This window comes from Armigeres subalbatus, chromosome 3 (assembly GCF_024139115.2).
Source record: "Armigeres subalbatus isolate Guangzhou_Male chromosome 3, GZ_Asu_2, whole genome shotgun sequence".
Lineage (NCBI taxonomy): Eukaryota > Metazoa > Arthropoda > Insecta > Diptera > Culicidae > Armigeres > Armigeres subalbatus.
The window spans coordinates 377,011,512-377,037,699 of record NC_085141.1 but is presented as its reverse complement, the minus strand read 5'-3'; the positions used below and the strand labels follow the sequence as shown (position 1 = coordinate 377,037,699).

Sequence of the window (26,188 nt, the reverse complement as noted above, 5' to 3'; positions counted from 1 at the left end):
TTTTATATATTATTTTATCATGTTTTTCGTAGTTTTTAATGAGTAAATGTAAAACACATCAAAACTAGAAGCCTTCATGCTCCTGTGTCAGTGGCAAACGTTTTATTTACATTTGATTCCTATTTTCTATTGACTTTTTCATATACTAAGGTGCTTAAGTGTACGGATTTCGATGCCCCACGGTACCCGATTCTTTTTTTACACGGGGAATGCGTTCCGTGTAAAAAAAAAATTCAGTTCAAAATTCGAAAATCCGTGTAAAAAAAGTTTCATGATTTCTCGACAAATCATGCAAAATGAAGCAACTTTGCAAAAATGTTGTATGGAATTTTTTTTACACGGCCGTGTAAAAACAGAATCGGGTGTACTATGTTCGCACTACGGCCTGAATAACATGTTATTCAAATTATCGACAAAAGAAAGCTCATCAAGATAGCCGAATAACACGTTACAAACGAGACGAGCCAGCCTTGGATTGAAAGTCTCCCTAATAAAGATATTTTAAAAAACATGTTACAAGACCCTAGTGTGAACATAGTATATGCCTCTTTGAACAAAGATACCCTGAGGTTTAGGAGAGGAAAATAATTGCTTTAAGAGACCGAGCAATCTTCTGCACCTCCATGGTTGCCGTTGGGAAGGATTTTAGTGAGTAAAGCTTGGATGGTAATGTATAGACTATAATGCAAAGACTTCACGAAAACCTAGTTTCACTCAATGCGTATAAATAAAGCTGACGCGCGCATGTTTCGCCTGACAAGCCATAGCACATGCCATCACGTACTTTACACACTCCATTGGGTTGATAAGCATCGCGCCTATTTCTACAGAAACGACGCGCACTACAATAAGTGCACGATTCGGCAATTCCCATGAAATAAATAAAGAAGGTGAAATCTCTGAGAAATGTTATGATCTAAACTTTGTGCATTCGAACTTTTGTGTCTTTTAACTTTTATTTATCCATTCGACATCTTGTCTCTTCCATTGTTTGTCTTTTTATCCCACAGCCCATACTGGAATATGTATATCCTTTCCAGTTTTTACTAAACTTTTTCCGTGAGTTTCCAATAAACGTATTATAATTGTAATAACGGCTGAAATTGTTTATGAATTGATTTCTTTCTAAACCTCTTCCAGAAACCTCTATAATTACTGTTTAAACTCTGATTAACTTTGATACTCTTTTTTGCTAACACACAGGTCTTACCAGACAATAACTTTTGCAGACTTAGAAATCAGACCTATTAGCCAGTATTGTAACTAAAATAATTATCTAGACAATATGTTCTTACCATAATCATGGGTAGGACAATGCCTTGACTGTCCCACCCAGAAACAATCATGCGTAGGACATGTCCTACTTGTCCTACCCACTCCCGGCGCCACTGTTGAAGATGTTACCTCCCCACAAAAAACTACCAACTTGCGATTTAATGTATGTAAACTGTAAACGAAACTGTAAATTGTAATTAAAGAAAATATGTTAAGGGAGCCTCAGTACTTATCTGCACGTCTGCAATACCAGTCCAGCAATGTCTGCAATGTCCAGCGCATGTCTGTCGAGCTATTGAATGGAATGGCTTAAAAGTAATCATCCGCCACCGGACTGTTCCGATAATATTATGAAGGCAGTCAGCTAGTATCACCGATTCCTGCACTGCAATCGCGAATCGTCATAATTTCCTAAGGTCATACGGTACCTTGTTTTCCAGATTAATTAAAACTGGTTGCATGATTTTGAGCTAGGGTAAGGAATGATAGATCTTGACGTGTTTACTCGCTCTGCTCATACATGAGATTAATCAGAGTGTTCAATCAGAATCACGCTTGAGGTCCAAAGGACTGAACCAACAGAGTACAAACTCTTGTATGCGAAATCGTCTCTTCGATTACTATCCTTAGGATGATAGGCTTAGAAAACCATCCACGCAATCCATTCTTACGTAGCTTTGATTGATTAGCGGAAGATAAAAGACATCATTCTTTTCAATTTCTCCATTTGGCAGTTCGCACTTTCGTTTCATCAGCCTTCAACCGACGCAACGCACAAACGAAATGCCGAGAAGGGTAAAAAAAAGGAGAAAACCGGCAAAAGCTGATAATGATGGTTGCCGGTCCGGTCCGGTTCGTCCTGGACCAGAATCAATCTCCCATCCATCACTCAGTCACTGGCTCCCGGGCTCGGCACTGAACGGACGCAACTCTTTTCTGCAAAAAGGCATTCTTTTTGCGATGATAGATAATGGAGGTGATTCTCCATCTTCTCCTTCGTTGGTTGGATATTCGTTTGATTCGATTTCTTTCCTTGAGCCAACAACGAGAGGTCCATTGCGTTTATATCGTTGTACACAATCAACTTGTTTTGGTCAATATTTTTGTTGTTCTTGAGGAAATTATTAAGGTCGAAATATGCAGAAGTGGTAATATAAATGAAACCGTACAAACCCATCTTCAAAACTTTTAAGGGAACTACACTAAACAAGTTTCAATTAATTTTAAAACCAATGTTTGAACCTACTATGAAGAAAAAGAGAAACAAAAACTTATTGACAGTGTAACATGAGGGTTGGACTTGAGCTGATAACAGGAAACTTTCCTACAACAGAATCCTTTCAGCCGGGACGGTATAGTGTCAGAGCCTACTGTGATGAATCATTCCCTTTCCCCTCTTTTTATTTGGCAACCAAGCGATTCAATCCTCACCCTTCTTTAGCCTGATGTACGGCATTACCGCTATACAGTCGCCATCACAATACCCAATGCTTGTTTTATCCATCCAGCCGAGAAAGGACTGCATGCAGCAAAACACACGTGGGCTCAAGAAGCCCTCGGTTTACTCTTCCATCAGTCAAAACATCCAAACACACGAATAAATACGCATACACATACCTACCAACAACGTGGCTTACAGCAGTTCGCATCAGCTCAGGGTTGTTTTGTTTACCCGAAGTCTCCTACCAGTCAGAGTGCTCCCATACGAAAGTAGGGTGACCATCTCAATGTTTACTAATGAAGAAGGAAAAAGAAAAAAGAAGGAAGAAGGAAGAAAGAAAAAGGGAGAATAAATAAGATAATAAAAAGAAATAAGAAGAAGAAGAAGAAAGAAGGAAAAAGGGAGAAGAAAGAAGGAGGATTGAAAAAAGAGGGAGGAAGAAGGAAGAAGGAAGAATGAACAAGTGAGAAGAAAGAAGAGAGAAGGGAGAAGAAAGAAGAGAGAAAGAAGAAGAAAGAAGTAAGACAGAAGGAAGAAGGGAGAAGGAAGAAGAATGAAAAGAGAAAGAAGTAGGAAGGCAGAAAAAAGAAGAAGAAATAAGTAAGAAGGAAGAAGGAAGAAGGGACAAGAGGTAAGGAAGAAGGGCAAATAAAGAAAAAAAAGGAAGTAGAGCGAAACAGAAAGAAGGAACAGCGAAGAACAAAGAAGGAATAAGAAATAAGGAATATGAAAAAAGGAAGAAGCAAGAAGGAAGAAGGAAGGATGACTTCTAAATTCTCTCGTTTTGCTTCTTACTTCTCATTCGGCCAAATGGCCATACAGCCTAACGACCGTTCGGTCTAATAACCATTCGGCATAATGACGGTCTAATGACCTGACACCTTAGATAACGCTTACATATGCAACAAGCAGAGTCGTAGCTTGGATTTCCAGCGCTTTTGTCAAAATCTTTTTAGATATCTACCTAGCGACTCATCATGATTTTAACTGCTTTAAATACTTAAAATGCCTTAAATTTTATTTATTTTAAGAAATTTATTTGATCAGCGTTCCGTAATTGTAACCACGGCAAGATTTTCCTCCAGTTTTTGAACAGTTTAGTGTTTCATGTAGTTTTATACCGTAGTAATTGCATTGGCGGTATAAACGAATTTGTAGCTAATATTAACATTTTAACAGCGTTGTTCCCATTCACCGCCATCTTGGAAACAAAGTTTTTCATTGATTTAAAATCCAGGAATGTTCTTTTAATATATGCTATTTAAGATTGAATATCACACCGCGGATCGAAATCCTAACGATGTTATTCATGTATTAATATCCACAATTGGTTGATTGTGTAGCATTATAGAAGTAATTGAATGTGTGAGCGCGACGTTAAGTATTCCATAACTGTGGAGAGAGTGTACATCACGGAGAAAAGGGATTTAAAAATCGTGACAAATCATATACAAATTTCAGATGGTTGGAACAAGAAAATTTAGTTTTGAAGTGGATCGGTCGATGATCGAAGTCGCTAACGGATCTCGGTTCAAGAAAAATCTAACTTTGGAATGAATCTGTCGTTGGTTTGCAGGTGCTTCGTTGTGTCAATTGGGTCCTAAAGCCCTTCCTCGTTTATGGTTGCAAACGATAGTGCATCGGTCAAGAATACTTGTACCGTTGTTATAAAAATTCTGGTAAAATTCTAAATCAGTAAAAATAATATTTTTGTGTTTTAGACATTTTGAGGCAAATTTTGGGCTGTGCAACATTTCAGAACGAATGAACCATCAGCCTAAAACGTCAGCCCCATATATTAACTGTCAAAGGTTGAGTCAAGTGCGGTGTTTTGCTAGTGCGTTTGAATCCGTACGTCAAACAAGACCGAAAATGTCGAGGAAGCATTTTTCAATTTCAAATTAAACAATGTTCTTTTCGATTTTTGAGTCTAAAGAAAAACTGACACGTTTAGAATGATTACCTTCATCGTTCCCTGAAAGAAAATCGAATATCGATTCTTCATTTTAGGACCCAATTAAATCGGATGCCGATGAATATTGTTAATCCACGAGAGTCTTAAGAAATGATAACCAAATTATGCAGTCATTTTAACAAAAGACATTATCAGACATTATAGTAGGATATGTATTCTACAGTTTCGTCTTTTTTCCCATTTGACTATAAGTACCTATAAGTTTCTAATTCGGTGGAATCGGGAATGCCGCCAGGTCAAATGCGCCCATGAAAAAAATCTATTTAAATATTCGCATTCATTTCCTCTAAATGCCTTCAATATCAGAAATATAACTGCACGCAAAGCAGTATGTTATTTTGTAAACAAAGATTCAAACGTCGATTTGTCCAATTTGATGATGCTGCCACGCCAACCATCACAACAGACTAACAGACAACAGACCTTCGGCTACCTGTTGGTGGTGTTGGTTCGCGTGGGAGTGACATCAGATTGGATAAATCGATGTTTGAATCTTTGTTTACAAAATCACAAACGTCCTTTTGAATAAGTACCCGAGATTTAGGAAAATTTTGTGAAAAGCAATGATTTTGTAAGCAAGTGTGGAATGCTGTCGAATCCATTTGCAGCGATCGATACAATATCAGTTGATGTGTACGATTAATAGTTCTTATAGCGGCGGCTACTGTCCATTATCCGAAAGCATCAACACCCAGTACTATTTTGGCTGGTTTTAATGTCAGTGTAAAAAAAGGAGTGGAATCCGTACTCTTGGAGATGGATTCTCTAAACCATTCTAAGGAAATTTCTATTGAATCTTTTGTGCTTTGACGAAGGCACACATGTGAAAGCATGTCAAGGAAGCGGACTCCTTCATAACTTTTTTTAAAAGATTGAACATGTAGCCTAATTCATTGGCAAACGGTTCGTGCTGAAGCTAATAGGTACTATGTGACTAAAATACCATTCCTTTGCGTACGACCAAAAGGATCTCGGATAAGTGATATTGAACTGCAGTGAAACATAGAAGCGAAACAATTATTCCCAAAAAAACAAAGTCGTAATGTTATTAATCGCGCTTGTACTTCCTGGGACACCCTATATTGCGTTACATTTGAGCTTTTGGGAATGGGAATTTGAAATTTACCACGTGTTCAATTGTTTAATCACCTTACTTTTACCCCTACTAAATCATTAGACCAAAAATTGAAACAATCCGATCAACAATTTTCAAATACTTAACTTTTTGAATAAGAGATTTTTGGACTTTTTCTTAGTTCCTCGTAGCGGGTCCGGAAAACTCAGAGAAACCGATATGGCGGTCAAAATTACGACCAAACCATCCGACATGTTTATTTGAGATAGATGAAGTATTAGTTTACTCAGAGGAATTATCTGCTATGGAACGTACAGCATTCGGATGAGCAACGTATAACTCAATACTAAATAGAGTTTGGCAGAAGATACACAGCAATTACGAAAAGCTAACGAGGCCTATATACTTAATGTGAACTGAGATTTATTCCAGTTCAACCAAGTTGACTAACGATACAGATTCACTTTCTAGTGAATTTGTGACTGCGATCAAAACACCACCATCTCGTGAATGATGACTGGTTGAATCGTTACGAACAGGGTTGTTAATCGATAAATTATCGTCCTTAATTTAACCAACTTCGATAACGATAGCGGTGACGCTTCGTTGACGATAGAGTGAGCGTTGAATCAACGTTATCGTTATCAAGTATTCGTTAATTAAACTTAACGTAACGTAACTGTAACATGTACCTACTACAGTTGAAAGAACAAATATACACAAGTTGGGTTTGCAATATCCAATTTAAGGCCCTCAGTACACTGTTTGTCATAATGACAAATATTTGTCAAATCAGCCTGAATTCCATGTCGATTTCTAATCAGTCTGTAGATGCCCGGATAACAAATATTTGTCAAAATGACAAACAGTGGACAGCGGGCTTAAGTATTGTATAGCTCATCAATATTCAGGAGCCCCTTGAAATCCTAGAATTAAATTGGGATTTATGGAGGTCATCGAATTGACCAAAACATTATTTCGGTCAATCAATAAATTTCTTACAGAGTCACAGTTGCCCATAGTAGAGTAACTGAAAGCATTTTTAATGTATATATTTATGTTGAACCTAGCATGATTAACGAACCTTCTATTTTGAAGATCCGGAGCACCCAGTTATATGATTATGTGACTCATAGTGTAGACCAAACTCCTTAGCCCAACCGAATCTTATTGAATAGGTAACGAGGTTAGTCCACAAATCGATTGAGAGTATGTTTACTCGGTACTGGTGCTCTATGTCTGGAATGCAGCACTACAGATCGCTGCATCAAATAAATATCTTGCACTTCGATCCCAATATATTTCCGAGGGATTCCGATTCCAGCTGAATATTCTTGCTTATACGATAAGAATTGATAAAGGAAAGTCATCATGTGCTCTCAGTAAAAGCGTACTTATATTTATGTGACTGTGTCGCAGAGAATCAGGTCCCGGGGGTAGTGCACATTCCTGCGATCTTCCTATCGGAACACCTATGCCTCAAAACTAAAAAAACAACGCTAAACCACCAACAGAACTCTCACTTCTCTTCGTTTCGTAGAATACCAGGCATTAAGCATTAATTCTAGAATGTCCCGCTTCAATTAAAATTAACTCTGGTCAACCAGCTGCAAACAATTTTTTTCCATTCAAGGCTTCTGTCAAAACTTTACACTTTTCGGGCAATCTACTAACCCCATTGTCGCAAAATTATCGATTTTTTTTTTAATCTTTAGTTTATTTGGAAGGCTCATTTGCCGTGAGGCGTTACGGAGCCGAAATCAAGTTTAACAATACATTTCTTGATTCTTATACATAGGGACACGGTAGGCAGTGCTGTCCTACACTCAGTGCGAAAAATTCTGCTCTTTGATTTTACTCCATCTAAACGATTTTACAGTCCTAACTAAGTAGGTGCAACTAATAGAGAGATATTTAAATTTTCTAAATGTCATGTCAAACTATTGAAAAAATGCACACCAGAGCCACAAGAGCGCGCGCGCTGAAAATACACTCCAGTGAAAACACTCCAGTGTATTTTCAGCGCGCGCGCTCCTGTGACTCTGGCATGCATTTTTAAATAGTTTGACATGACATTTAGAAAATTCAAATATCCCTCTATTAGTTGCACTTATTTAGTTAAGACTATAAAATCGTTTAGATAGAGTAAAATCAAAGAGCAATTTTTTTTGCACTGAGTGTAGGGTAACACTGACGGTAGGTATTTCCGTCCATCGTCATAGGGGCTAAAATCAATGAAAGCAACGTCATTTTGCTAGAACTCCACTATAGTAAAACGTTTCGCCTAAACTTACGATTAAGTATGGATGAATTTGGCAAAAAAGCTTCTATTTTATTGATATTTGACGATAAGACGAAAATGCCTGCCTTAACCCTATTGTTAGTTTTGGGGAACCGAAAGACTAGCGGTTTAGTCGAGGTTAGGGAACACAATAATACAGTAGGAAAGGAAGGGATTTTAGGGTGCTTATATAATTACGATCCTGATGTTCACAAAGTTGACATTCCTCGCATTTTTACATCTGTAACAGAACAAACAAACTTTTTTGGGAGACAACGACGAGAGGAAGACATTCGTAATGGGGTACGACAGACAAGAAAATGGGCAGACAATCATTACAGTCTTACATCAGCAACTTTCAAAAAATGGTGGACCAGGGACATGTACTCGAGATCAAGGCCCGACAACACTTCCCTAACAGGCTTTGGTTGTTTTCCTCGGACCCGGAGATGCTCAATTAGCGCAGATCTGGGGCCACGATTCTTCCCCTTACGCCCACACGACATGATCGATGTCCTGATAATCCTCGCCGCAAGCACAGAGATTTCCTTCCGAGAGCCCCACTCTAAAAAGATATGCAAGATATGTGTAGTGATTGCACATTAGACGACACATGGTTCGAATGAAGTTTCGTCCCGTATTCAATTTTTTTAACCATGGACGCTTAGACACCTGCGGATGAATTGAATACAGCCATCAACCCAATTCCCCATTCGTCCGCTTCTGTTGCCAGCTGTTCAAAGTTTCCTGACGAACTAATGAGAAAAATCCATCGAAGGTGATTTTCCGATCGTAAATATCACCTTCCACAGCGCCCACCTTAGCCAAAGAGACCGCTTTGTCATTTCCCGGGATCGAGCAATGAGAAGGGAACCAAGCCATGGTGATTGTGGAAAAACCGTTGTGATAAGGCACTCAAAGCTTTCCGTATCCCATTCAGAAGATACGCTGAGTGCTTAACCAGTTTCATTGACCGGAGGTAGGGATGCGATTTGCTCGAGTGCTCAGCAGTATACACTGAACCAGACTCTTTGAGCTTAAAATAGGCGCTATGGAAAACGTTAAAAACACCGAAACCAGTGGAGTCATTCGATTTTGACCCATCTGTAAAAAAGCTTCTCTCCGGGCTGGCGTGCCCGTATTTGCTTGCAAATAATGGAGGTATTACCTCCGCACGAAGGAAGTCTGGTATTCCATGAACCTCCTGTTTCATGGACAGATCAAATGATACAGAGGAACTGTAGGAGTCTAATAAGTTAGCACGATTGGTGTCAACCGAAGATGGAATTACCTCCAACGTCATATACCAGTGGTAAATGCTCATGAATCGAGATTGAGAGTTTTGTTCAAGCAGATTCTCGAAGTTGTTAATGACCAATGGATTGAGAACCTTACAGCGGATGAGGAACCGGAGCGATAATTCCGCGAAACGATCTGTCAACGGCAGTACTCCCGCAAGTACTTCCAAGCTCATGGTATGAATTGAATTCATTCATCCAAACGCGATACGAAGACAGCGGTACTGAATCCGTTGAAGCTTCAGCATGTGTGTCTTAGTCGCGGACTGGAAGCAGAAACTACCGTTTTCGAGAACCGACAAAATGGTTGTACGATACAACGTCATAAGATCTTCGGGATGCGCTCCCCACCATGTTCCGGTTATTGATCGCATGAAGTTGATCCGTTTCTGGCATTTTTGTGTCAAATACACAATGTGCTGTTCAAAAGTGCATTTCGAGTCGAACCAGACCCCGAGGTATTTAGAAGACATGCTATGAGTGATTGTCGTACCCATCAGTTGGAGCGGGAACTTTGCCGGCTTATGTTTTCTTGACAAGACAACCATCTCAATTTTCTCCGGAGAGAATTCGATACCAAGCTTCGTAGCCCAAGTGGACAAATTGTCCAGAGTATCTTGCAATTCAATTCAATGCGAGAATTCAATCAACGAAAAGGGGCGATCCATGTCATCTCTGTCAGCACGTAGCTCTTGTTTCACCGGCACCGAATCCGGACAAACTTTCTTTGCAAAGTCAGGTATCCACGGCGACGAGCTTTCACGATCTTCGCTCACGAGCGACGCGTTGCGCATTCTTCTCCCGACGATCCACAGAGTTTTCATTGAAGTCTCGCGTGATAAACCATCAACGAAAGTGCGCCAATAGCCACGTTTCTTTACTTTGACCAGTTTTTTTTAACTGGATCTCGAGCGCGATGTACCGTTTGTGAAGAACTATCGAACTGTGTTTCCGAAATTCTTTTAACGCGGCGGATTTCTTGCGATAAAGTTGTGTACACTCGACATCCCACCACGGACTGGGTGGTTTCCTACGAACCGAAGCTCCTGGCACTGGCCGGCTTTGTGCCTGAAGAGCACTGTCAAGGATCAACTGGGATAGAAACTCGTACTCTTCTCGCGGTGGAAGTGCTTCTATCGACATTACGCCATCAATGATGGCCTCCGCATATGTGCCCCAATCGATGTGCTTCGTGAGGTCATATGAGAGGTCGACAGAAACAGATTGATTACGTCCATTGGAAATCGAGACTTCGATCGGCAAATGATCACTACCATGGGGATCTTGGACCACCTTCCAAGTACAGTCCAACGATAATGAGCTCGAACAAATTGAAATATATAGACGGCTATCTCTTGCTGGAGGAGCCACTCGTGTAACTTCTCCTGTATTCAAAATTGACATATTAAAGTCGTCGCAGAGGTCGTATATCATTGTTGAACGGTTGTCGTCGTACAGTTCCCCCCCGCCTGTTCCGTGGGAGTTAAAATCTCCCAAGAACAACCGTGACTCGGGCATAACCGAGCAGAATTGCGAGAGATCTCTACGATATATCGCGCAGTTTGAGGAAGATATATTGAGGCGATACTGAGGTTTTTTCCTCGAATAGTCACCTGACAAGCGACAGCTTCGGTGCCAGACATCGGCGCAAGATCGACTCTTTAGAAGGAGTGCTATTTTTTGATCCCTAAAAGCACCCCTCCATATCCATATATTTTTGAAGCCAGCTGCTTCAGGAGAGGAGTCAGAATAGGAAGAACAGTTTTGACCATGTTCTTCACGGGGTCGGAAGCATCAAAGAAGTTGAGGATGAGCTCCACGATGCCAGAAAGTGTGAACATTGGAGGGCTCGGGAGTTCTTCTGCTCGCTCTTTATGTTCTCTTTCCGACTGAGAAATCGCAAAAATTGGGGCATCTGGGACTTTAGAGGGCTTTCGTTACAATAGACACATTTCGGTGCCGTCTTGCACGCCCTCCACATGCTTCTCTCCGCATGATGCACAGCGAGGTTTATTGCAACAGTACTGAGCGGTGTGGCCCAGCTGCTTGCAATTCATCACCTTCGGTACATACAGCCGAACAGGTAGACGAAGTTTGCCAATCACTACGTCAGGCAGTGCGGAGCCGGAAAAGGTGACGCAGAAAGAGTCAGACAGGGAATAAATCCGCTTCTCTCCCTCCTGCGACACCGAATACATTTGTTTGCAATCCAGTATCGCAACAGGAGGCAAAGAGACGTTCTTGAAACGATCGAAACCTTGTTTCAAATCGTCGCATGTCATACTTCCCTCCGTCACCACCCCCGCGATCTCACACACTACTGACGGTAAATAGACCTTATATTCGAGAGTGAAAAGCTCGCAGGTGGCAATCTCGTTGGCCTGTTTGCGATCACTGACCGTGACGCGAAGCTTACTGGACCCATCCATGTCAATGGTCGTGACAGACGAAAATCGCTTTTCCAGATCTTTGCTGATCTGGCTGATATTCAAACGTATTCAATATCTGACATGCAATACGAAGTACCTCCGCCAACTTCGCCTTCGCGTATTGCGGACACGAAATGCGCCGCTGCAGCGAGGCACAATCTTTTTTAAAACTAAATAATTATCACAAGGCAGAAAAACAAACACACACACACAAATTAATGAGAGGGGAAGACGAGTTAAAGGAAAAAAAAAATCTAATAATATGGAGAAGAGAGGGGATCAATGAGAGGGAGCTCAACTAAATACTTACGTTTACACTGCTGTGTCGCCGGCTAACGGTTCTGGCAGCATACACTGGCTGGATGGACTCTCGCCGGTGGTGCGAACGAAGCGAACTACGCTGTTGTTGGAGTTCTCGTCGCAGACAACACTGCAACTGGGCGGATGGATGGTGGCAGGACGGCAGCGTCTGTGTTGGTGGAGACGCACGATGGATGATGACTGTCGGCGTGGGGCGATGATGCCTGCGCCCGCGATGGACGCCGAAGAAACTGCAAAAGCAATGAAATGGCTACTTAACTGCTTCAGCCAAGCACCACTTCCACTCAAGCACTATGCTTCAAAGCGGAAAAAACCTCTACCTGTACTTCAGGAAAAAAAAACCAAAAGAGAAGCAGACCGTAAGCCGACTTACAACTGTCTCGCTTGGATGCTCGACGTGGAAAGAAAATTATCGAGTTACCTTACGTTAAATTATCGAGCTCCGATAATATTTCAGTTGATTCATCGTTATTGTAGCAACCGATAACGTTGACCACGATAACGATAAATTTACGATTAACAACCCTGATCGTAAACGATCACATTGGGAAAATGTGTAATCGGAAGAAAATATTTTGATTTCTTTATGGAAAATTCTTCTTTTATAATTGAAAATTTTTGTCTTTAAATGTGCTAATTTATTTTTGTTTTGTGCAAACTTCCCAATTGTTTATGGAAGTTTTGCATTATATTGAGATTTTTTTTATTATACCTTGATTTCTTTATTGGCAATTGCCTGAAAAAGGTTATTTGTAGACCCACTCTTCAGTCTCATACAGTTGACCGGGTCGGCTTATGAGCGATGGCCAAAATGGCTCGTTTATGATGAACGGGTAAGGGACCTCAAGGCCTGAGGCAGATATACGTCCCGGTGATGTGTTTGTCAAAATTGACAATTCGATTCGAATGGAATACTTTTCTCCTTCATCGCAGTCAGTGCTTTCTGCGATCGCGAAATAGCGCCTGTGATTGCTAGGATGGAATAATTTCCACAAGAACTGGTGAAATTGGTAAAAGCGTCTGTAAACGCCTCAAGGCAGGAAATTATAGTTGGCATCATCAATGGTGGAATTGTCTGGTTTCCCACAATAAAAATCAAAATTTAACTAAAAATATGGATCAAAGAAGAAAATAAAATTACTTATCACGCTATTATAGGTACGAGCCTAATTTTGTTGTTATTATATTTGTTTTGCGTGCTTTTTTGGCAGCTTACTGTGAGTTCAAACATTAATGTTAATTTAAGAAAAATATGTTGAGCTTTTTAGTGGAATGTCTTCACTTGTCATAAGACGAGCTTGTACAATCCCATTGAATTCCACCACTTAATTGTATCTGGACAGATGCGTATTTCAACCTCAACAGTAAGGCCGTCTTCAGTGTCTCGTACAAGTCGAGTCAAGTAGTCAAGTGGTGGAATTGAATGGGATTGTACAATCTCGTCTTATAACAAATGAATGTTAATTTTATTTTCCAGATTTTGGTGAAAAATAAATGCTAATTCATCCGAGGATTATGTCATTCAGTAGCAAATTTAGTTAAGATTGAGATATCTAACTTACAATAAGTAATTGTGATAAAAGGTTTGGGGTCTGATCCGGTAAAACGATAAATAACCGCGGCGAGTACTTGGGAATAAAATATCTTTATTATCGAACGTGTGCTTACACTGTTGTCTTATATAAAACTGACATGACATATATACAGACACGGCAATACTCAACTTATAATAGAATGGCTCAGAATGATATCACTATATACGCCCCCCCAGTTACACCATGAATCGAACACGGTGCCCTGCTGGTGTAATGACTGTGTGACGATCATCTTGGGGATAACTTGACAAATTCTGATCACAAACAAATGCAAGCTTAATTCTATCGATCGAAACTATCTGATTCTTTCCGAACACCAGAATTTCAAAGTATTTATCACTTCGCTTAACAACTTCATAAGGTCCCTCATATGCTAATTTTCAGTATTTTCGGCTTTCAGTCACATGAAAATGTTGATAATTTCAAATCATTGCCAACGTTTCGATCCGGGGGTTTGGATCTTCATCAGGGCCTGTCATTTATTGGCGATACACAGAAATAAATAATGAAAAGTAAACAGCGCGTAAAACTTGAGATGCGGAAATTTACACTATTCTACGCGGAAATGGACCTCTTCCTAACAAGTTTGCTTACAACTTGCAAGCAATATTGACGATTCACGTCAAATATTGTATACATTTTGGCTAAATCACGCGTGGAATTAAGCTAATAATGGTGTTCCATTTATGTGCATCATCTTTAGCGTAAATTTCAGTGGATTTTTCTATCTGTGTACGGTAATAAATTGCAATGGTACATAAGTGAAATATTGTGTGACTTACTCGAGATTAATCAACCTGTCTATTGAAGTGTGGGTCACACGATGGACTGTCAGGTGGGTTGGGGTAAACTGCACTAGGTTCACTATTGTTTTGTTTGTTTGTTAAATTTGGAAAATCGAGTTTAGTATACTAAGTGTTTGGGGGGGATGCATGATATCATCTTACTTTGTCCCAGCACCATAAACAAGATGGGTGGGTGGTGAAGAACAGGATGGGCACTACACAGTAAGTCACTACGATACACTTCTACCATGACCAGCTGTTGGCAGTTGCTGAACTATAATAATATCGCTGTCGGGTGTTCGTGGTTTAGGGTGGTAATGGGGTGGTCAAGTATGTTTGTGTGGGTTGTGTTGTTGTTAAGTCATGTGGGTCGTGTCGATAATCTTGGTTTATTGACGACGCATTTCTCTCTTCTCTCTGTGTTTTGATCGTGAAGAGTGTGTTTTGACGTCCCTCATATGGTTGTTGAAGTGGCCGCCTAACTGAATCAACCCGAACGAACACATGACTACAATCCTTCAACCTATGGTTTACGAAGACTCGTTGCCTGGAATGACGCGTTCCTACGGGTGCCTTTACGTCCAGGAATGCTTGATGTAGGATTTTTGCAAACTTCGTGCGGTCCACGTCTGTAATAGGTGGATCGTAAAATTCTCCCGGAATTCTCAGCCGCTGACCGAAAACAAGCTCTGCAGCTGAACATTTAGAATCATCACGAAATGCGCTTCTTAGCCCAAGCAGAACCAAAGGAAGACGTTCATGCCAATTATTTGAAGCGGTGCACATTAATGCCGCCTTCATCATTCGATGGAAACGCTCAACCATTCCATTCGATTGTGGATGATATGCGGTGAACTCCAAGTAGCTGCGTCATTTCCTGAAATACTTCCGATTCGAACTGACGACCCTGATCAGTGGTGATTGTTTCGGGTGTACCGTAACGTGTAATCCACTCGGTATATATAGCCATTGCTACCGTTCGCGCTGTTATGTCTTGGAGCGGTATTGCTTCTGGTCAACGCGAAAAACGATCGATCATTGTAAGTAGATAACGGAATTCTCTTGAGGGGGGCAGTGGCCCAACCAAATCTACATGTACGTGTCGGAATCGTGCTTTCGGCGCCTCAAAAGTCGAAAGTGGTGCGACGGTATGACGTAAAGATTTTCGATTTTTGACACTGCAGGCATGACTTCACAAACTTGATTATGTCCTTGTTCATCGATGTCCAAACAAATCTATCAGCGATAAGTTTTTTTGTGGCCCGTATCCCAGGATGCGCCAGTCCATGTAATTGTTTCATGACTGATACTCGGTGTTTTTCTGGAAGATAAGGCCGAATACAATTATTAACGGATACATCACAATATATCGGAGAAGACAATGATGGAATTCGTCTCAGCTGGAGATTAAGCGATGTATTATTCGAATTCACTAGATCTTGTAGTTGACGGTCATTTACTTGATCCCTGAAAATGGAGTTGAAATCAATTTCGGCAACAACTGCATTTACTCTGGACATAGCGTCAGCAACAATGTTGTTTTTACCACTGATATGGCGAATGTCAGTGGTAAACTCTGCAATATATTGCAGATATCTTTCCTCATGAGGTAATCGACTGCTTGGATCGGTAGTCATGGCATAAGTCAGCGGAAAATGGTCGGTAAAAATCGTGAACTCTCGTCCCTCAATCAAATGTCTAAAATACTTTGCTAATTTCGTTGCCGTTAGCTCTCGACCAAACGTGGAGTACTTTTGTTGACTAGGAGATAACTTGACGGAAAAAAATTCTAACGGTTTCCAAATACCCCTTTTAAGTTACTGCAGAACTGCGCCAGCCGCGAAGTTGGAAGCATCCACCATAAGTCCAAGTGGCTTTGACACATTTGGATAGTGTAGCAAAGTAGCCTCTGCTGGCGACATTTTAAAAAACCCGAAACAACGAGCAGATTGCTCATTCCAAGAAATTGGTCTGGAATCATTCCTCCGGTTGTCTGGAATTAGAATCCTCAAGTCATTCTGGATTTCAACAGCATGCGGAACGAAACGTTTGTTCGACGAAACAACGTTCAGCAGCGCAAGGAAACGGCGTAAATCCTTGACCGTTTTTGGGACTTCATAGTCCAACACTGCTTGAACTCTAGTAGGAAGCGGCCGTACTCCTTTTTCACATACCACGTAACCCAGAAAGTCAACTTCAGGGAGCGAAAACTTGCATTTCTCAATATTAATAGTTAGGCCATTTTCCTTCAGGCGGTCCAAAACTATTCTCACATGCTCCTTATGCTCCACGTCATTCGATGAAGCTATGCATATATCGTCAATAAAAACAATGACGAAATCAAGGTCCGCGATAAATTTGTTCATAAAACTTTGAAAGGTTTGGCTTGCATTGCAGAGGCCGAAAGGCATTCGAGTAAATTCAAAAAGCCCGAAAGGAGTTATAACGGCGGTTTTCGGTATATCGGCCGCCTCCACCGGAATGTTGTAGTAGGCTCTCACAAGATCCAACGTAGTGAATATGCTTTTACCTTCAAAACGATTCAAAAGATCGTGTACATGCGGAACGGGATATCGGTCCGGGACTGTTGCCTTATTAAGACGCCGATAATCTCCTACAAACCTCCACTCACCATTCTTTTTTGGAACGCAATGTAATGCGCTGGCCCAACTGTTGCTTGGCGGTCTACAAATGCCTACTTCGAGCATAATCCGAAACTCATCCTTCGCCGCTTTAAATTTTTCCGGGTGCATTCGACGAGCTTTACACGCAACCGGTGGACCACGCGTGACGATGTGATGTGTGACTTCGTGCCAAACCTTCTGATGCGCAAACGATGGCGAAAGAATTTCTCGATAATCAGATAGAACTTCGTGAAAAGGATGGGTAGCGTTGATGACAGTTATGCCATGTATGGTTGTAGTTCTCAAACATCCGGAACTGCGAAGGTTGGTGGTGCCATCAATCAGTTGATGGCGCTGCAAATCAACAAGTAAACCGAAATGCGCCAATAGATCTGCACCGATGATTGCGCAGCTAACGTCCGCCATCACAAATCGCCACGTAAAACGTCGTCGTAAACCAAGGTCCAAAGAAAGAAACTTGTTCCCATAAGTACTAATTTTCGTACCGTTTGCAGCATGTAATGAAAACAGACCTGTACTGTTCCGTTTATCAGATTTAGATGCCGAAATGATGGACACATCTGAACCGGTGTCCACAAGAAATTTGCATCGAGAAATGGTATCCAGTATCACTAGACGACGACTTTCGAATCCATCACCCATCCGCGCCGACTCTAGGGGGTGAGAATCTAGTTTTTTGTACGGTCATAAGAGCATGGTTCGCGGCAATGTTCTGCGTTTGCTCCATATTTACGATGATACCAACAAATCGAATCGTTTACTGCCCTAGGTCTGGAAGCGGATCGACCACGTCTCCTGTTCTGTCCATTTTTCAATCGGCGAATTTCAGTTGTGAGCACCTCTATTTCCTCCCTCAATGATGCATATTCGGTCGACGGTTTGGCTGTTGTTTCCACGCTGTTTACGGCCATTTGCTCCCTTGTAGAAACGGAAACCGCCGAAACGCAGTTGTTGGAGGAGTCAATCATTTTGTCGGCCATTTCGGCAAGCTTTGCCAAACTTCCATCGCTGATTGCCAAAACTGTCCTGATGTTGGCATTTTCATTAGGTTGTCGTCGACATTCAGGCCAGTTGCGATTTCACTCGTCTGGGCAAGGAGATGAGTTGGACGAAAATCTCCTAGATCGCACGAACTGAGAAGCTGCTCCAACCGAGCTTGCGGAGATAATGCAAAGCGGGCAATCAGTCGGTCCTTAATTGCTTTGTATTTACTGTCTACCGGCGGGGTAGAAACAAGATCCGCTACATGACAGATGACGCTTTGATCAATTTTAGCGATAATATGCCAAAACTTGGTGTCATCTTTGGTGACTTGCGCCAGGCTAAATTGGGCTTTAGCCTGGGCAAACCACATATGTGGATCGGTTTTCCAAAACTCTGGCAACTTCACCGAAACCGATGATGTTGCTGCCGCGACGTCCGGATCAGTCATATTTGAGGTTACGTGTACCTCTCGAAATGCTTCCTCTCTTTTCTGGATACATGTCGAAATTCATTAATTTTTTCGTGAATTCTTCGCGAACTACGGAAACTACGCGCGTCGGAGTCACCAATTGTGGGGGTCTGATCCGGTAAAACGATGAATAACCGCGGCGAGTACTTGGGTATAAAATATCTTTATTATCGAACGTGTGCTTACACTGTTGTCTTATTTAAAACTGACATGACATATATACAGACACGGCAATACTCAACTTATAATAGGGTGGATCAGAATGATACCACTATAAAGGAAATAATATTGTATCCATTGAAATTGGTGAAACTGATCAATGCTACCCCGCTGATCAAAGTTGCCCCGGCGGATTACGGTACCACTTTTACTGGCAACGATTTTCAGTGTCTGCTGCATTTTGTTCCAATAAACTTGAAAATTGTCAAGAAACTTCGCAAATTTATCGTTACTACCTTTAGGGACATTAGTCATGCCACGTTGGTACAGCTGAGTTGCAGATAGTTGCAAATTTGAGTTTTATATTCGATGTTTTTGGGAAAATGCATTTTCTGTAATATTTTCTCGATATGACATGTAAAACTTTGGCTGGCACAGGTTCAATCATGAGGCTAACACGATGATACTTTTATGCCCAGGGAACACAATTTCCAACCCGAAAATTTTCTATACCGGACCGGGAATCGATCCTAGCCACCCTCAGCATGGTCTTGCTTTGTAGCCGCGCATCTTATTGCACGGCTATGAATGGCCCCGCAAGGGGGTGTAATATAAAAAATCATCAATAAAAAAATATTAAATCGTAAAACTAAACAGTTTTATTGAAGATTTTTTTAAAAAGTTCCATTTTTTTCCTAATTTTTCAACAAAATTTTGAATTCCCCCTTCGAAAGCCACAGAAAATTTAATAGGTATGTGAAGAAAGCAGAGGAAAATAATGTTTTTGATCTAGCCTAAATGATTAATAGAAAAATCATGAATATTACAAAACGATAATTTTAAATCCTCCTTGGAAAAGTATCGCTCTGGGCAGAAACAACTTGTCCAATCTTGCGTCAGCCTAATGGTCACCCTACCGAAACAACAGCACGATAACCGGAGATCCGATGGAAGCAGCATCGGTGTTCCCGAGATGTGAGTTCAAGTTACGCATCGACGCTTGGACACACATTATATCCTAATTTGGACCATCATCGAGGCGGCTCTACGACACACATGAGGGAAACTCGTTCATCATTCCTGAAGGGTTTTCCTTTCATCGGAACAGATATGGGACCCAGTGCCGCATGCAGGGCAAACAGCACCGCACGTATGAAAAGCGAGAAGGAGTTTCCGAAATGTGTGCCGAAATTGGTGATCGATCAAAAAATGTTCGGTGAATTGTTGGCTAACGGCAAAGATGGTTCACCGGAGACAATTCAAACACAATCTTCCTCCTCTGCGTTTGCTGATGCGTAATGGCAATCGTATCCCGCAGAAATATGTCCCGGGTACTTCTGGCGAATTCATCATCAAAAGAGTGCGGCCCGACCACGCTCAGCTCGCTTCGGTGCCCTCGGTGTGGACGGAGAACATTCTACTCGTCATTACGAGCCAACCAAAGGAAACTCATTTTCATGCGCTAATGCGTTTCTGGAAGTGCTGATGGCCGTGCGCTTCGTTGGCGAACCGCGCGCTGATCGCTAAGAATTGCTTCAGCTTTTAATTTACATTGTTTTCCACGGGTTTTCGGTTCGTTCATCATCCATCCGAGAAAGTGACCCCGATGGCGGTGGTGGGTGGGGTGAGTGGCGTTGTGTTGATTTTCCAACTCAGCTCTAAGCCCGGGTCCTTTCATCATTTTCATTCATCACCCAGCTTCCCCGGATAAAAATGTTTTAAGTTGTTGAATTTGACTAGATTTCAATGAAAAAGATTTTATTTTTCGCCGTTTTCACCCATCCGGAAATATATTACCATTTGGTTTATTGGAAATTTTTAAACAAAATAATTTAAAAGGATTCGTTTAAATTTGATTCAATTGAATTAGACTTTAGCTGATATAATTACATTTGATTAGCTTTGGAAATCAATAACATTTAATTTAATAAGCGGTTTTAAATTTGAATAAATAATGTTTGTTCTCAATTCGGGCTACTCTGCTGTTTGACTTGATCCCGCGGGTTGTTGCTAGGATTCCGCTCGGTCGGAATCGACTTCGCACAAAAAAGGGATTCAAATCGCCCGTGGGTTGGAAAACGCCCGCTGATGAGCTCGAGAATGGAAATTAAAAATTAAGTCCTCATTACGTCAAAAGCGAAAGCTGCTCGGCTCGTTTGTCTTAGGACTGGGAAGTGGAAGTAGGGCCAGGTCATTTCCTCCGGGGGAGTTTTCATCAGCAAAGGAAAATAAATGGAAAGCAAATTGACTGGTTCCGGGAATGGCTCTCATCGAACGGCCAACAACGTGTTTAGCAGTAAGAAAAAAATTCTACTTTGTAAGATCGTACAATCAAACGCGGGGCCAAAGGTTATCGAAATCTAACGACCACCCTCATGACTCAATTACCCAAGTCTAAAAAAACATAGTCAAATAAAATACACCATTTATGCCACTTACCACGGCCAGTTACACGAATTTCCTGGTTCCATTAGCAGGGCGCCGCCATAAAATAGCGAACATTAACCACTTCCTCATCCGCACCAATTTCCCAAAACCTTTAACCCTTGCGGTGGCTGACTCGGTCCCTCATAATTAAATTTTCCGAACCCTTTTTGATAGCCGTGCTATTAACCCCTTTTCGGGTTTCTCTTCTTCCCTTTGAAGCCATCACGCAATCACAAATTAGCGCCTGCGCGCTGCTTTACCCCTTTCACGGGGAACCCTTTTCTATTGTGGTGCGAGTAACAACTTTTTTTTACTAGCAGCCATTAAATTTCGTTTCCTTCTTGTCTTGGTTGATTTCTTTCTACGTCTCCCCCTTGGACGTATTGGTTTAGTTGCGATGTTTCACCCCTTTCCTGGGAAAAGGTTATTCGCCTTCCTTGAACGATATGCGATTCAAAAAGGTGGTAGGGTCGTAGGGAATTGATATTGGTGCGTGCATTCTTAGATTGTTATATGCTTGAATTTTGGAACATATGTAATGTATGTTTTCGAGAAAAGGCAATCTGTACAATAACACTAAGTAGGGGAACGGTTCGGCACTTCATCTCATAGCTCCCATTTCCATCCCATCAAAAACAAAGCAATGAAAAAGTGTTTGATTTATTAATTATTTTTGTGATTTTTTTCTGCAGTGAGCACGCATGTTAGCAAAAAGAAGCGACATGATTGGTGCTGTATTTCTCTGTTTTGCGATGAGATGAATGTTTGTTCAGTGTGTGTGTGTGTCATCCTCTATCCCTCACCCAGCCGGGGGTGTTGATCAAGTAGTACTACACGCAGAAAAAACTATTTTAAAAACAATAATATCTAACATAAATACAACAAGAATCTCGCATTGTTTTGGCGGTAATAAGAATTATTGTTGTTTCAACAATCCAGTATTATTGTTTTACCAAAAGCTTCGAAAGCTCTGGTTTCAGAAAGCTTCAATAAGTTTTCAACGTTCTATATTAAAACAAAAATAATATTATTGATTTTAAAAGAGATTTATTGTTGTTTCAAAAAGAGAAGTATGTTTGTTCCAAATAATTATTCGGTTGATAATAAATAAGAAATTAAATATATATATTGAATTTATTTTATTTCTTTTATTTCTTCTCTTCTCTTCTATTGTATTTTTACATTTCATTACTTTTTTTAAATTTTTCCTCCTGGACGATGTTTTTTTTCTAATCTGGCAGGATTTATGTCAATATATATCTGAAATACAACAGTGCTCGTGGTTATACTTATTATTTCGATTGGAAATTTATTGTATTTACCTGGTTAAATATTCATGGATTTAGTTTTGAGGTAATTCCGTCTTTCCTTCTATAGTGTGATTTCTTACGGGAAGGTTGAGGCAGGGACTATTATTATTAGTTCGTGGTTGAGGTGCCACACTTTAAAATCAAATAATATGTTCTGAAAATAACATTTTTAATAATTAAAAGCCATGAATAGAAATTTGGATAACAAACCTTACTAAATAGTCTTCTGTACATTTCTGTACGCTTGGTCCGATGCATTTTTTTCCACTTCAAAAAAAGTTTTTTGGTCGATTCTGAACACTGGTTGTTTACTAAAATCAAGCCAAACAACCACAAATACCCTATTTGATTTTTGCAATCAATTTTCGACACATGTAAATTATTATAAATATATAATTGTTTTGTAAATATAAGTATTGTGAAAATTATAATATTTAACATAGAATTAATAAAACTGGACTAATCAATAAATAACAAGCATGTTATTATTGAGCATGCTTATTACCTAACTATCTCAAACTAAATGGTCCGTTTAATGACGCTAAACGTCAAAATAGTATTTATCACATATATATCCACTGTTCTTTGCCACAGAAGATACACATTCATGAAATTGGTGGGCATGAAGTTGAAAAGTAGGCCAAGTTCCAGTCGGTATTTTGAGTCATTGAAGGGGAAGATGAAGCATTACGACTATTCGCTTTGACGAAGCTGCGCTGTTGCCTTCTAGCGGATACGGACGTGTGCGTGAAATCACTGTATTTCAACATGGTGAAGTATAGGAAGTATATTTTAAAATGCTTCTAAAATGTTATTAAGGGTCTGTCTCAATTGGATAATTAAACTGAAATTAAACTTAAAAGTGACATTTCAATAATTATCAAATAACCCTGCTCGCAGAGCAAGATTACTTTTGACAGATATCGAATCATTTTCCATCGATGTCCTGTTGGAATTGCTGGGTAGCACCAGCCATTCTTATAACGGGGTGATTTTTTAATTTTCGAACTGACACTTTTAAGTTTAATTCTCCAAATGAGACAGACCCTAACAGTGACATATCGAAAACTTTTAAATAAGTAGGAATAGAAATTTGAAAATCTACATGTTAGACTATTTATCTACAAATGTTTTTTTAATCAAAATAATTCAATTCTCATGTTGCTTATTTAAAAGAAAATTAAATTTCTAACCCGAAAAATCGAACTATTTTCAGCTAAAATGTGTTTTAACGTTTTAATAAGCATTTTAAAATTGACGTCCTACATCCCTTGCCGTGTGAAATAGAAACGCATCATCCGGCCCCCATTTTGTTTCCTCGCTTTCGTCAGGGCCAATTGAGTGTCATTTACTAAAAGAAACGTTAGCGAGTTGAATTTTTCGAAAGGTTTTTACTAGAGGCCTTGATAAGAGAAACGCGGATTGGCATGAGCCGCCAATCGAACCGTCAAAAAACAGCAGACAATCGAGCAAGAGACCTGTCAAGCAACCAAAACATCGGCTCAAATACTGAAAACGGCTAAATTCGATTTAATGCCATTTATGAATGAACACATTTTAATGCATTTTACATTTGTTATCAATAATATATGCAAATCAATGATAGGTTATGAAATGCAATTGCTTCGTTTATGGGATTTTATTGTCATGTGATGTGAACACATTAAATAGAGATGTGTAAAATTTTACCTGGATAAACCATTTCTTCCTTTTCGTGTGTTGTTCTTACATGAAGAAGTTTGGCTGCAGTGTTGGCAGAGCCATATTTTCTATCCGCGTTTCTCTTATCCTCTAGTTTTTACTATCAATTTTTCTATCAATTCAGCTTCGGAAGTGGTGCGCTGTTTTCATTTGGTGATGCGCTATACAGCGCACCACTTCCGAAATTAAATTTAACGTATGGGTTGTGACAAAAGATATTTTAGTTACTAGATAAAGATTGTCGCTGTCGTCGCTGTCCGGAACAACTTTTGCTGGCGAGGATAGGGGAGCTAAATGTCAAAGAAGGAAAATCCATACGATTTGACAGGTATGTACCACACATGTTTCGGACAGCAGAACAAAGGGAACCGAAGCGACAATCTTTATCTAGTAACTGAAATATCTTTTGTTGTGACAAGAATCTAACTTCGCTGGCGGCTAATTCGGTTTTCTACTGAATTAATAATATAGTTTCCAAGCTGAGACATATTTAATATCAAATATTGCCCCCAAAAACCTACTGGGGTTATTTTCAAATGTAAACATTGAAGTCATGCGAGCTTTTTCTCAAAGCTCATTTGTAATACGTATTGTTGAAATAAAAATATTTTGTCATTGATGTTATGTAAACAAATCTTGTTGAAACAATAAATTTCAAAGTATTTTCAATAAAATGTGTCGATTTGAAAACAACAATCATATTTTTTGGTTCAATGTTCACAGTTTTCTGTCCGTGTACAAATAATTTGATCATATCTCATGCTCCGTAATGGTGCCCTTATTGTTAAGAAGACTAGTACTTCAAAAAGGATTCACTTCTGAAGAAAAAAATTTCTTCAGAATGTGTGGGGAATGGGATGTACTATTTGTTCATAACAGGTACAGCAAAACTTCACAAGGACGCCCTTATTCGTACTAACTACTCAGGGAATAGAAGGTCAAGAAGAGCCACCGTTGCTAACTAAAGCGTGAACCGGATATCTGGGACTCCCACAATATCCGCGGCAATAGCAGCAAACGATGCCCTGTACGTATTTAGTGCTTAATTTCAAATTTTTAAATTTATATAGCAACAAAAGAAAGAAAGGAAAAATAGGAAATTGCTCACTAGCTGAGTCAAAATAGCTTTAGTTTTGGAGAGGACTCAACTACGCTTAGCTATTAATAGGATTAATTGCAAAATGTCAATAAGGGGAAAACTATAATAATAAGCAAAATTAAAAAAAAAAAACATGGAAACCAATTTGAACTAAAACGTTATTGCGTTGCGTTGCGTTGTAACGGAGTATTTCGTAGATTGCATACTGATAGCTGTCATGTATATTCTTTAACTTTCTTACTCCAATTGCTTATGGATTACTATTTGGGATTTAATAGCAACCCAATTAGAGGTCCAAAACGATAAAGCATGAAAGCTGCCATTGCTGGCCACGCCCATCTTCTCCGTTACTAGGGAAGGGGAGGAAATGATGATATGACATCTACTTAGCGAGAGGCCAGCGACTCACCGACGCCCTCATAGATGTCAAGGAGTTGAATGGTTGGTAGGGGATATAGTTTACGAATACAGGCATACCTCGATAGTACGTACACCTCCGTAATTTTAGTGTACGTACTATCGAAACGTACGTACTATCGAAGCAAAAAATACCGAACAAAAAAAATTTTTTTTGCCTTTCTATTTATTTGGCAGTGGTGTAATGTTTATAAAACTGATCGGAAGCCAAAATTTTGATAGAAGGCTCTGTATTCTAAGCAAATTTATATTTGATGTAGTACACAACGGACCACCATGACTCAGATTTTTCTTGAAATGGTGCCTACATATAGCATTGCGCAAACTTATAGTGCTTGTGAGGCTATTGTTTATATGAAATATTGTATGTTAATGCTTCGGAACATCCATAAATTACGTGATATTCGTGACGTTTTAAAAATATGTTACACATCATGCATAATTATGCATGTTACTACAAAAAGTGACGATCATAAATTTTTTAAGTGACGTATTTTATGGA

At 40.0% G+C, this 26,188-nt stretch overlaps 1 protein-coding gene across 1 annotated transcript; it reads right to left on the bottom strand.

Annotated features, from left to right (window-relative positions):
* Positions 1–18,084: 18,084 nt before the first annotated feature.
* LOC134222912 (uncharacterized) lies at positions 18,085–18,552 on the bottom strand. Its single transcript, XM_062702056.1, has one exon. The coding sequence runs from the start codon at positions 18,550–18,552 to the stop codon at positions 18,085–18,087; it is 468 nt and encodes a 155-aa protein (XP_062558040.1).
* Between the last annotated feature and the right edge of the window lie 7,636 nt (positions 18,553–26,188).

Coding starts and splice junctions, on each gene's coding strand:
- LOC134222912 (XM_062702056.1), bottom strand. CDS start 18,552: ATGACTGATCCGGACGTCGCGGCAGCAACATCATCGGTTTCGGTGAAG.